Source organism: Eumetopias jubatus, unplaced genomic scaffold (genome assembly GCF_037043125.1).
Source record: "Eumetopias jubatus isolate StellerSeaLion01/CBP00866 unplaced genomic scaffold, mEumJub1_p1.0 scaffold_4, whole genome shotgun sequence".
Taxonomy (NCBI): domain Eukaryota; kingdom Metazoa; phylum Chordata; class Mammalia; order Carnivora; family Otariidae; genus Eumetopias; species Eumetopias jubatus.
Window position 1 is genome coordinate 85,396,952 of NW_028274810.1, and position 14,414 is coordinate 85,411,365.

At 38.0% G+C, this 14,414-nt stretch overlaps 1 protein-coding gene across 10 annotated transcripts in view; it reads right to left on the minus strand.

The window, feature by feature from the left end:
• Positions 1-14,414, minus strand: part of EPB41 (erythrocyte membrane protein band 4.1) — a 192,633-nt gene that overhangs the window by 52,633 nt on the left and 125,586 nt on the right. For all 10 annotated transcript variants that reach the window (XM_028113684.2, XM_028113680.2, XM_088022525.1 and 7 more), the window contains 3 exons: positions 11,901-12,053; positions 9,708-9,805; positions 6,976-7,148 (listed from right to left, as the gene is read on the minus strand). In XM_028113684.2, the coding sequence (XP_027969485.1) occupies positions 6,976-7,148; positions 9,708-9,805; positions 11,901-12,053 (424 nt within the window). The remainder of the gene's footprint in view (positions 1-6,975; positions 7,149-9,707; positions 9,806-11,900; positions 12,054-14,414) is intronic.

The window sequence follows — 14,414 nt, forward strand, 5'->3', positions numbered from 1 at the left end:
GATAGTACCACATGTAAAATACTTAGAACAGTGCCTGAACATACGAAGTGCTCAACGAATATTAATATTTTTTATTCTTCCTCTTCTAGGAAAAAAAAAGTCATCATGGTGAAGAGTAAAAAACATGGGTCTGAAAGAACAGTCCTAGACTCTACTTCTAGTTTTGTTGCTATGTGACCTTAGGCAAGTCACTTAAATTCTAAGATTAAGTTGTATAAGAAATAATGAACAGCAGTGGGTATCCATTTCAAGAAATGAAAAACAGTAGTTCAGTAAAAGTAGAAAGAAAATAATGAAGATATTAGCTGGCATGAATTAAAATATATACAATATGAGAAAACAAAACAAAAAAACCCTCAAAAGTTGGTTCTTTGAAGATATTAATAAAATTAACAGATCTGTAGCAAGACTATTCAAGAAAAAAAGAAGCACAGCTTACCAATATCAGGAACACAAAAGGGGGCATTGCTATAGTTCCTAGAGATATTAAAAAGATACCCAATGTTACGTGAATAAATTTAAAAATTTAGATGGAGGGGCACGTTGGTGGTGCAGCTCGTTAAGCGTCTGACTCTTGGTTTCGGCTTGGGTTGTGAGATCAAGCCCAGTGTCAGCTCTGCACTTGGCATGGAGTCTACTTAGGGTTCTCTCCTTCTCCCTCTACCCCTCCCCCTGCTCTCTCTCTCTAAAATAGATAAAGGGCGCCTGGGTGGCTCAGTTGGTTAAGCGACTGCCTTCAGCTCAGGTCATGATCCTGGAGCTGGGTGGCTCAGTTGGTTAAGTGACTGCCTTCGGCTCAGGTCATGATCCTGGAGTCCCGGGATTGAGTCCCACATCGGGCTCCCTGCTCGGCAGGGAGTCTGCTGCTCCCTCTGACCCTCTTTCCTCTCGTGCTCTCTCTCATTCTCTCTCTCTCAAATAAATAAATAAAAATCTTTAAAAAAAATAAAATAAAATAGATAAATAAATCTTTTTAAAAATTTTAGATGGAATAGACATTTCCTGGAAAAGCACAATTACCAAAACTGAAACAAAAACTAGAACATCTTAGTAGTCCTTTATCTAATAAAGACATTGAATCTGAAAGTAAGGAACTCCCCCACAACAAGATCCCTAGGACCAGACGACTTTATCGGTGAATTCTTCCACACACTGAGGAAGAAATAACACCAATCTTAACACAAACTCTTCCAGAAAACAGAAAAAGAGGGAATCCTCCTCAATTTATTTTATGAGGCCAGCATACACTTGATAATTAAAACCTGACAACATTACAAGAAAGGAAAATAACAGGCCTATCTGTCTTATGAAAATAGTTGGGGGCGCCTGGGTGGCTCAGTCGTTAAGCATCTGCCTTCGGCTCAGGTCATGATCCCAGGGTCCTGGGATTGAGCCCCATATCGGGCTCCCTGCTCCGCGGGAAGCCTGCTTCTCCCTCTCCCACTCCCCCTGCTTGTGTTCCCTCTCTCGCTGTGTTTCTCTCTGTCAAAAAATTAAAAAAAAAAATAAAATCTTAAAAAAAAAGAAAGAAAATAGTTGCCAAAAACTCTAAAATAATACATAAGAAAAGCATTATAATCAAATTGTGTTTACTCCGAGGATGCAAAGTTGGTTTAAGGAACGAAGGTCAATCAATGTAATCCACCGCATAATATAAAAAGGGAGAAAAATCATATTATTATAGCTGACCCTTGAACAGCACTGGGCTTAGGGGTGCCAACTCCCTCGCACAGTTGAAAATCTGTATATAACTTCTGACTCCCCAAAAACTTAACTCCTTATAGCCTATTGTTGGCTGGAAGCCTTCCTAAAAACACAAACCATCAATTAACACATATTTTGTATGTTAGGTATATTATATACTATACTCTTTTTTTTTTTTTAAGATTTAATTTATTTGACAGAGAGAGACACAGCGAGAGAGGGAACACAAGCAGGGGGAGTGGGAGAGGGAGAAGCAGGCTTCCCGCAGAGCAGTGAGCCTGATGCGGGGCTCGATCCCAGGACCCTGGGATCATGACCTGAGCCGAAGGCAGATGCTTAACGACTGAGCCACCCAGGCGCCCCTATATACTATATTCTTACAATAAACTAGAGAAAAGAAAATATTAAGATAATCATAAGGAAGAGAAAATACACTGATAGTATTATGTTGTATTTACCAAAAATCATCTGCCTATAAATGTACCCATACAGTAGAAAACCATGTTGTTCAAAAGTCAACTATATATCAATGAATTAAAAAGCACTTGATAAGTCACCATTCATTTATGATAAAAACTTAGGAAACTAGGAATAAGAGAAAACTTCCTTAACTGATAAAAGGTAGCTAACAAAACCTAGAATAAACATCACACTTAGTTATGAAATACTGACGGTTTGTCCCTGAGATTGGGAGTGAGACAAGTATAAAGAACTCCTACAGCACTGCATATTATATAAGACTGATGGATCACAGACCTGTACCTCTGAAACCAATAATACATTATATGTTAATTAACTGAATTAAAAAAAAATTTTAAAAAGAACTCCTACAAACTAGTAAGACAGACAACACAATAAAAATATGAGCAAAAGTTTGGAACAGACACTTCAGAAACGATGATACACAAATGACCTACAAACTATGAAAAGGTACTCAACTTCATTAGTCATCAGGATTTGAATGAAGGTTTGAAAAATTAAGCAACAAAAAAGAAGTACTTTTCTCCCACGTAGAAGAAATTAAAGAGAGGGACAACAGCTGAAATAGGATATTCTAATGCACTTAAAACATCCAATGGCAAGTGGAACATAAGATCCTGCTCACATTCAGCTGACAGGAAAAATATAATCTTATTTTCAACATTTATTTATTAAGCACTTACAGTGTAACAAGAATTATGGTAATTATGAAGACCAGTAAAGATCATGCATCTTTTAAAAAAAATCCTCAGAATGTAAAGATAGGAAGAGGGCAACCTGGAATATATGAAGGTAAAAGGGGACTGATCTAGGTACCAGAAAACGTACAGGATTCTTTTTTATTTTTTTAAGATTTTATTTTATTTATTTTGACGGGGGGGGGAAGAGCATGCACATACGAGCGGGGGGGGGCGGCAAAGGGAGAGGGAGAAGCAGACTTCCCACTGAGCAGGGAGCCCAAAGCGGGGCTCTATCCCAGGACCCCAGGATCATGACCTGAGCCCAAGGCAGATGGTTAACTGACTGAGCCACCCAGGTGCCCCAACATACAGGATTCTAACCTAAGTTTGTACTGACAGACTATGTTAACCCTGGACAAACTTTTTTTAGGCTTTAGGTTTCACTTCTATAAAATTAGGTGGCTGGAATAAATGATTTCCAAAATTTATTTTGAAGTCCCCAAACTCTGTGATACTAATGGTAAAGCCACCAAAGCTATCTTTCCTTAGAATGTCTTACATGCTTTTGTTTTAGAATCTCAACAATTACCACAGCATTTTGAAGACAAATTTTTTTTTAAAGATGTTAGCTTATTAAGATTTTATTTATTTATTTTTTAACAGAGAGAGAGAGACAGCGAGAGAGGGAACACAAGGAGGGAGAGTGGGAGAGGCAGAAGCAGGCTTCCCGCCGAGCAGGGAGCCCGATGTGGGACTCAATCCCAGGACCCTGGGATCATGACCTGAGCCGAAGGCAGACGCTTAACGACTGAGCCACCCAGGCACCCTGAAGACAAATTTTTGAAGACTTCCCCCCCACCCAGGGGCATAGAGTATAATTTAATAAGAACTAGCTAATGTTGGTCAATAGAGACAACAAGATTTTTTAATGTCTTGAATTGTGACATTTCTACAACTAGAAAAAGACAGTCGGGATATAATTTCTAAAAGTAATATAAGTCTCTGTAAATAAAGCTTTCCAATTTGTTTAAGATACCAAAGCTCATTAACACTTGAATCTTTGGTTATCTTTGCTATTAGAAAGGACACATCAGGCATTGTATCTAAATAATGAAGAATTTCTATTTAGTGGAAAAAGCCATGGGATATGGTATCAGACAAACATAGGTCTAGCTTTGCAACTTACTATCTGTGAGAGATATTGAACAAGTCACTTAAACTTTCCAACCTCAGTTTCTCACTGAAAATTGTGGATAAAAACAATAAAAATAATAGCTCCCGAAACTCAAGGTAAACTGAAAGTAGGATGCTTTACTGGACAAGGAAGGAGATGCCTGATCATATTATATAAATATGGCAGACACGAGGATTGAGTGATCATATCTAAAATTTACCTTGTCCAAAACAGAAGTCTTGATTTTCCATACCCCCAACTGTGCCTCTCTCTCAGACTTTCCCATCAGACTAAATGATCAAGCCTAGGAATAAACCCCGATTTTCTTTTCCATACCATCTCCAACACTTAATTTATCAGTAATTCTGTCAGGCCTACCTCCAAAATGTCTTTTTTTTTTAAGATTTTATTTATTTATTTATTTGGCAGAGAGAGCACACGCACACAATCGGCGGGGGGGGGGGGCGGTGGCAGGCAGAGCAGGCAGAGGGAGAGGGAGAAGCAGGCTCCCTGCTGAGCAAGGAGCTCAATGCGGGACTCGATCCCAGGACCCTGGGATCATGACCTGAGCTAAAGGCAGACACTTAACGCACCTAGGCATCCCCAAAAGGTATTTCTGACTAGTTTCCCCTGTCTTCATTGCCAATACTCAAGTCCCAGCTGTCATCACCTCGCACCAAGATCCTGCAACAGACTTCACCATGCTTCTGCTTTACTCCCCCTTCAGTGGTACATTCACCCAGCAGTCAGAGTGGTCTTTTAAAAATGGAAATCAGATCATATCACTCCCTCTAACCACTTTCCACTGCAACCAAAATAAAAATCTAAATTCTTTAGATGGCCTGCAAGGCCTTACACAATCTGGCCCCTCCCACTTCTCTGACCTCATTTATTCTATTTATTTATTTATTTTACTCCTTTCCCCTATTCACTAGGATCTAGATCTGCACTACCCAACATGGGAGCTACCAGCCACACATGGCTATTTAAATTTAAACTGAATTAAAATTCAGTTCCTTAGTTATATAGCCACATTTCATGTTCATAATTGACCACATGTGGCCACAGGCTACCAAATTGGACATCACCAAACAGATTTCCCTCAGAACACAAGGTTTTCTGGGATGGCACTGATCTAGACCCATGCCAAGCTCATTCCTACCTCCAGGTCATTGTACCTGCTACTCCCCCTTTGAGAATGTTCTTCCGCGGATGTTGGGATGGCTAACTCCTTCTCATAATTCAGGTCTCAGTTCAAACAAAGCTCCTCAGAGGGACCTTCTAAATTTAGATATAGACCACTCAATCTCAAACCGTTCCCTGGTCTCCCCCATCCCCAGACACTCTTTACCCATCACTGTTTTATTTTCTTCATAGTACTTATTACTATCTGAAACTGTTTTGTTTTGTATCTGTTTACCCAAAGAATGTAAGCCCTGCAAGGGCAGAAACCATGTTTGTATGTTCACAGCTATCTCTCCAGTGACTAGAACAAAATTTGACACGTAGGAAGGTAAAGTAAGTTGTTGAACAAAAGAATAAGTGAGTAAGTATCGGAAAGAACATGGGTTTTGGAGTTAAACCAACCTGTACTCCAATCCACTTATCAGCTATCATATCTTAACAAAACTTACTTAATCTTTGAGCCAAATTCCTAGTGTCTTCATGATGATTGAATAAGACAAAGCCTGTAATCTGCCTTGTACTCTTACTATTAAAGCATCCCCTTCAAACTCAGGACAGGAGAGAAACATCAGAAAGACAGAAGCATGACTTGCAAAATGGAAGCACAAAAGTTCTACTCCTTGGGTAATCTCTTTTCCAAGTGTGGCTGACTCATTCTGGATTCCTCTTAAACTGAGCGAGGTAGCTCTGATACATGCTCCCATAATGCAACAAACCAAAATATGATAGCATAATTCTGGATGATACAAAACAAAATAATAATGCTGTGGCCAGAATAATTAACAATATCTTAATAATAACTACTATTTTGGGATCACTTATTAAGCCATTGTGCTAAGCACCATATATATACATCATCTGATTTATTCCTCACGAAAACTCTTTGAGGTATTATTATATTATCACCACACCCATTTTATAAATGAGAAAACCAAGGCACAGAGATTAAGTAACTTGCCCAAGAAGACAGATCATAAACGCAGGAGTTGAGCTGGACCCAGGTCTATCTGAGGGTAGAAACCAAACCTTTAACTTCTGTAACATGCAGTTTCCTTTTACAGTAGATAGCATAGAGCTGGGCCCTGATGACTCCCTAATAAATATAATCAACAATACTCTATATTTTGGTTACTGCCTTCTGAAATTTTATTTATTAGCCACCTTTGTTGTTTAAGTGGCATAAAGAACTGAGTATGGCTTTATTACTTCATTTCAGGAATACTCTCAAATCCTTGAGACTAGGAAAAATTCAGAAAGATCTTCTGTTGGTATACACAATCATGAAAATTATCTATTTCCTCCCTATTTTATTTAAACAAAATTTAGAGACTCCAATAACACCACTGCTTTTTCTGTCTCTAATTGCCACAGGGCAAATAACCTAAACTTTTTAAATGAATGCTCTAGTGAGCCAGACCCTTTTCCTCTTTCCTACTTGAAAAAACTACTTCTTTAAAAACATTAAAGAGTAGGTTTTAGTTCGGTATATGACATTAGGTTTTCATGCTGTGGTAGAGATTCTGCATTTGAATTGATTCTAGTGGTGTTCATCTACTACTACCTAGCAGCAGAACCTTGATCTCAGAACCTCAGTTCTACTTTTCTTAAGATGATTCCACTGAAACAATTAGTAAGATCCATTTCATTTACCACTGATTTTCTTTAATTTGGCTCCCTTATAGACAAGTGAACTTCTTTTATCTTTCCCTAATGAGTTAGGATCACAAGAAATCATTAATATTCAATACAAACCTCCATCAAGGCTCCGGGATGCCCGTTTGCTTGCTGTACGCTCGAAGTGCGGGGCAGGCCTGTCAATCAGGGCACTAGCTTGCCTGGTCTGCGCCTGAGTCCGGCCACTGTATCTAAATTTGGATCCCAGTGCAAGAAATTTGCTTTTAGGAAGGGTGTCTGTAGATGTCAGTCTAGGGTGGAAAAACAAAATTATATGTATTATCTCACTCTAATGAGACTGGGAGAGTAAAGACAAAAATCATGAATTAATCTCATTTCCTTATAGTTACTAAGACAGAGTTCCAATCAAACAATCATTATTTTAATTCTACATCATTTCTCAAAGCAACATGTATAATTTAATTGTGGCCTATATTAATAATATTATAATATATCCCTATAGATAGGGCCTTATGGTTTTCAAAATGCTTTTATAGCACTGTAATATTTTCATTACATCCATGTAATATTTTCATCATTTTACAGATACAAGAAACTGAACTTCCAAAAAGAAGGTACTGCTTTAAGATCACATAGCCGAGATTGGGCAATAACAGGGTCCAAGCCCAGAGCACTTTTCCCACTCTATTAAAATGATTTTGTCAAATGCACTCCAAATTCAATTAGTGCCTGTTAACCTATTTAATAGGTTATTTGGTATATTTATCGCAGTTAGGAACCCCATCTTCTCTCTGTGCTATACCCTGTAATCTCTTTTGCCACGGCATTTACTGCACTGACCTGAGACCATCTATGTGCTGGTCTCCACTACAAGGCTGTGGGCTCTCTATGGGTAAAGGATAAAGACTATGATTTATTTACCTTTGTATTTTCACTCCTGGCATAGTGCCTAGCATGAATTTGCCACTCAGTAAATGTTTGCTGAATAAATACATCAATTGCTACATCAAACACTACCAAAAAGAGAGTACTTTTTCCCTTTGGGATAGTTTATTTTAATTCAGTAAATATTTACTTTCTTTTGTGTGATGAAGCATCACATATTAATATATTCTCTTATTTTGATAAAACAGATTCAAACATGCTGTCCTACAAGTAAATACTTTAGGATGTAGTTGAAATCTATACCATACATATTAAACATTCAAAAAACTCTTTCTCACCTGTACCCTTTTAGTTTTTTTAAAGGTTTATTGATTTATTTATTTGAGAGAGAGAGTGTGCAAGCACACATAAGCGGAAGGAGGGGCAGAGGAAGAGAATCTCAAGAAGACCCCTGCTGAGTGTGGAGCCTGCCATAGGACTCGATCCCACAACCCATGAGATCACGACCTGAGCCCAAACCAAGAGTTGGATGCTCAACTGACTGAGCCACCCAGGCACCCCACCCTTACCCTTTTTAAAAACTCTATTTTCTTGGTTTGATTTTTAAAATGAGGATGATAAAAACATAAAGAAATATATCAATGCCAAAAATTAAGATTCCTTAACTGGTTATGAAGTATACCTTCATGTTTATTCTCAAATGATAATTTTTTTTAAAGATTTATTTATTTGTCAGAGAGAGAGAGAGCACAAGCAGGGGGAGCGGCAAGCAAAGGGAGAGGGAGAAGCAGGCTCCCCGCGGAGCAGGGAGCCCGATATGGGACTGAATCCCAGGACCCTGGGATCATGACCTGAGCCAAATGCAGTCACTCAACCGACTGAGGCACCCAGGTGCCCTGAAATGAGAATTAAAGTGTTCTTTTCCCTGAGTTTTCTTCCTGTCTACTGTGCTATCATGCTAAGTGTGATATGAAAACACAAATAGAAATAAAAGATATTATAAAAAAAAGATATTATGGTCATCTCTCTTGAGAGCCATTCATAAAGAGCCAAGTTTATTTACAAATGACATGGCATGAGATCTGGGATTTGCTTCAAAATACTCTGGGAAGGAGTGGGAAGGAATGGGTAAGGGTATAGACGAAACAAGATTGGCCTTGGGGTGATAATATTGAAGGTGGGTGTAGGTACAAGGTAGTTCATTATACTACTTTCTTTATTATGACCACGTATGCAATTTACAATAATAAAGAAAATTTTCTTTAAAAAGCAAGCTGACAGCAACTAGCTGGTTCTCCTTTCAGTGCCGGTGATTACTTGTCTAAAGTCTGTCTTCTCTGCTAGATTGATTATTCCCTCAGGACAGGGACTAGAACTATCCTGTGGTATATTCTCAATGCCTACTACACTAAAAAAATGTTTGGTAAATGAATACAAGGGGTTAATGATGTGGCCTCTTGAAAAGCAGAGCAGATGAAACTTCCTCCTATTTTCTGATTATCTGATACAATTGGGCTTCAAAGATGGCTCTCTGTGCCTCTTTTCGGGGGTTGATTAGAGCCATCACCTTCCTACCGTTCACCTTCTTAATCTAACAGCCCCACAGAAAGTCGGGAAGCAATGCTTTAAGAAATTCCATGTGGAGGTAAGTCAGGGTATTTCCCCCTCACAGACTGATTTTAGCTCCAGTTAGGATGATCACAGAGCCCCTAGTAAACACAGATTCCTTTTCCTCCCTTCTATTCTCCTTCTACCACACACAGAAAGATGCTCTGGGAATGTTAAGGAATATTTTTCAACCCAAGGGAGGAGAACTAGATTTATTTTGTCTTGCTTAAGATGATCTCACCTAGGCTAAATAAAAGAATGCCAGCCATACAAAGAAGGGAACTTCAATAGCAGGCTTAAAATAGAAACATGCATAAATAATTTATCCTTGAAAAATACTTAAGTGAGAACAATACCTGAAAAACGTGTGATGCTCTACACAGACTTTCCATAATTTCTTAGCTGCTCGGTAACTGGGAAGTTTGAATCCAATGGTACTCTCATATTGTTCTTGCTATAAAAATGCGAATAAACATGAAACATGATTATTTGACTAAAGTGATCCAGTACCAGAGAAATACAGTGTTACAGAAGAGGACATTATAAAGACTGTTACGACTAGTCTAAGAAATTGAAATTTTTCAGTTGAAATTGAAAATTTTCATTTGAAATTTTTTCCTACTTACCAGAAGAGATCTACTCACTGAAGGTGGCTTTTTCCACAGCACAGAAGCCAGGGAATGCGTCTTATATTATTTATGCATTTTATTTTGTTCAGAACCCATTCCCCCCTACACATACTGTACATTTTTCTGAGACATAATTAAGTGACCTTTTGACTGTCTGGACATTACTCTTCCTTGGTCACTGTCTACATTTGGGATACCTGACTACAATATGATCAGGGAATGGGAAAACATGATTCCTCCAATCAATCAATATTATTATGCAATTGTTTTTAGTAATAGGAGCTAAAGATTTTGGCTCAAACTAGATTCCCAAATTATTAAATGTTTTCTCTTTTTTTCCTTTGACTGACCATTATTTATCTGGAGACCTCTTTGACTGAAGCAAATCATAACCTGCCAAGGATACGAGAAACACTGTCCTGCTAGTCTTTTGCCTCTTTGTTTCTACCTTAAGCATACTTTATAAGATAGAAAAGAAACTGACATTTATATTTAGTGCCTACTATTGCCAATAATACTATGATTAGATAGTATCATCTATATTTTTACACATGAAGAAACTAAGATCAGAGAAGTTATTTGCTCAGTCTCATAGCTATCAAGTGGCAGAACCAGATTTTCATGGTTTCTACTATACCATGCTACTGCTATATCACCCTCTGTAGACATAACACTCCACATCTCAAAATCCTTTTGTTGTTCCTAACTGCTTTCTTCAATAAGAATTCTATGTTTTAGTATGTATCATATAGTTGACATTCAAAAAACCCAAGGACTTCCTTTACCCTATTTATTTGTGTGTGTGTGTGTGTATAAATTTTCTGCCTTCCCACATTAAAATGTAAGATTGGTTAGGGATGAACTCTTTTATTCACTATTATATTCCTAGACCCAAGAATAGTGCCTGGCACAAAGAAAGCCCTCAATCAATAAATATTTGGTGACTAAATGCCTCTTAGATTTGAAACTTCTGAGGGAAGACATTGACTCCTCTTCGCTAGGCACAGGTAAGTAATGATGGTATTAAATAAATGCTTCATTGAGCTTATCCAAGATTTTTAAGGCCGCACATCCAGTATTTCCAAGCTAAAATAACGAGCCATTTTCCACCAGCAGATGGTGATACACACACACACAAAGCCATATACATTAGTGCATTACTTTCTCGTGTAGAGCTTTTACAGCTGTCATCTCATTTGATCTTCAAATCAACTGTGACAGAGAAGGTATTATCCCACTCCAATGATAAGGAAGCTGAGTCCTAGATTTGTCCTGGGTATTTTGCTTAGTAGTGGCAGTGGCAGAGTAGGAGCTAGAACTTGTTTTAATGCCTACTTAAATAATTTTCTGCTGTGCCTTGATGGCTCCTAAATGTAAAAGTTAAGTTTGGTCAGCATTAGTATATCCTAAATCTTGAACACCAACTAATAACTGGGTTGTCTGGATGAGTTGAACAACAAACTCTATTAAAAATCTAGAACTTGACCTAGAATACATTCTTAGTAACCACTAGGAGCTACACATACAAATAAATCTTAATTATATGAGGTAAGGTGTTGGTGGTGCAAAACATGAGTATCTTAACCCCACAATTTAAAAATCTCCTGCTACTTAATTTATAAATATTAATAAATATTTTCCCACCAAGGATTTTACCTGAAGTAAACAAGGAACAAGTTTATCAATCCAGGATTCACTTTTGGCCGTGATGTATTTACTTAGATACAGAGAAATGTCCAGAAGATCAGTAGTAAGGAAGACAAGAAGCATTATGGGGCAGATTAATTTAGAAAACAGAATTACCAGTTCCTGAACAGTTAGCTACAGAGAGACGTCTTAGATGACATAATAAGAGAATGAAATGATGTTTTCAACATAGTCCATGCTTGATTCAGGAGGAAAGAAGCATGAATGCTGTACCTCTCCAGGACGGATCTTGATGAAAAAGCTGCTACGTTTGTAAGAAATCTTCAGCACTTTGGGCCAAGGAAAGCGGTTAATTCTCAGCTTATCTTTATAAACCAGAAGGCCACTAGAACAGACACCTAGGATGATATCCACTCCTTCCAAGTCCTGAAAAAGAAAAGTGTTGGCAGTTCAGTCTTCAGCAAAGTGCCCAACACATGGTTGACTATTATTTGATAATCTGAACCTATCAATAACCAAAAACACTTACAAAGCATACATTAAAAAGTAAAGCCTGACCTTACAATCATAAGTCATGGGACTACTGAGTCCATGTAAAAATGTTACCATACCACTGTGAGTGAACACCTGCTCTTTTCTTGTCCAAGAAACATGGATGTACACATCTTACCCACTGAAGGAACTAACTCCTAGAAGGAGCAATGCAGCCACCACAGCCACCCCTCAAAGCCACCGTGAAATGTCATTGGGCTTGCACTTCATCTAACTTTACAACACTTCTCCCATAAAACTGAACCTCTGTTTTCTCCAAAAAGGTGTTCCTTAATAAGCCAAAAAGAGACACTCATCTGCTTTTACCATGCCTGTCTGTATATGAAAATTCTAGGGTAAACATTCATGTTCTCATTCTAAATATTCAAATCTGTCACTATCATAATCAGTAAATAATTACTATGGTGGCTAATAGCAGCTACCTATGTCCTATACACGTAGGTTTAAGTCTGTAGACCACATGACTTCTGGAGGCTAGGGCTGAGGAGTATGTCTACTACCAAATACACATGCACCATTATATTTTTTTATGATAATGTGGTCATTCATCCAAAATTCATAAGTAAAGGAGCTGACTCTATTCCTGTATAAACTCAGTATGAGAGAATCTCAGACTCTTGTAATTATTGATGTTAAGTATATTAAATTATAAATATTATCCCAAAGTTAAGAAGGAACAGCAAGATAAAGCCACATTTCTATGCCTCCTTAGTAATTTTTAAAAATTAAATATATAATATTAATCTGTGTCTGCAAATAAGGAAAATAAATTTCACCTGAGTAAATCTCTACCAATGACTAGATAGGTAATCAAAACACAGTTAAATGTTTCTTGACTATTCCTTTTCCCAAATTGAGCATAGAGAAACATGTTAGTGCCTATATGTTATGTACAAACACAACTGAGAGGTAAAAATTATTAACAGCTCTAACTCAATGACTATATAACTCAGAATTTCCCAGAAGATGCCCTCTTAAATTCTTAAAACCTGTGGCTTTATCTCTCTCTTAATTATATGTTTTGGAGAAACAATTTGCTTTACAACATTTGGGAAAGGAATATGCTGCTTGACTTCTTCATCTATTCCTGATAATTACTGCATCGACATCAGCCTACAGCAGGAACTGAGAAGCAAAACCAAACAATTTCTGGTCTGATCTTTCTATCATCTACTTTAGAGATTCACAAAAGCACCCAGGCCAAAACAATCCAGAGCAACATTTTACGAAAAACCACTAACATGCAATGAAATTTTATTAGATTTAACAGAATCTAAAGAAGGAAGAATCTTCAGATATCAGCTATTCAGAGTGGGAGAAGCATGAAAGTTTGTTAGTCCAATCCCACAACAGATGTTTGAATGTCCTTTTTTCTAAATTCCTACCAAGCAATTATTCTACCTATCCTGGAATAGAAGGTAGTGAGCATTCTGTCACGGAGCTATTCCAGGTGGAATAATCGCTTGGTGGGAATTTAGAAAAAAGGACATTCAAACATCTGGTGTGTGACTGGACTAAAAGGACCTTTCATGCTATAGGCATGAAATAATTACTATGGTAGCTAGGGGCCCATTGCATCTTAGTAAAGCTCTGACTGTTCTGCAATTTGTCAAACTATGCTGAATGGTATTTCCCTGTAATTTCCATTTGACTAGCTCTAGCTTTATACCTGGAGCCATAGTAAAATCTCTGTTTCACACAACAATCCTTCAAATACACAAAGACAGGCTTTATGTCTTCCCTAAACTTTCTCTTCTAGGGGCTAAGTATCCCTATTCCTTTGCTTTCTCACTGGACATGGTTTTGAGTCCCCTCATCATACACCCTAGTTAAGTTCCTCTAAATGAACCTCACATCATCCCTTGAGCCCATTCCCTCACAAACTCCTCACACACACCCTTGCCACCCCCAAACACTTCAGTAGGTGAAGATGAGAGAAGTCAAGCAACTTCCCTTAAGTTTATCCTGTTAGGTTGTATTAGGCAGAACTAGGATTAAAGCTTAAGTTTCCAATTCCCTGACCCAGTAGTTTCCAAATGAGCCACTGTGGTTCATCCCATGTGCATTAGAATCACCTGGAGAGCTTGTGAAATCAGATTGCTGGGCTCCACCTGCAGCAATTCTGATTCAGTTAAGTCTGGGATGGGGCCTGAAATGTACATTTCTAACAAATTCCTGGATGATGCTAAACGCTGATTAGGAGACCACACTTTGAGAACCACTACCTTAGGCCAA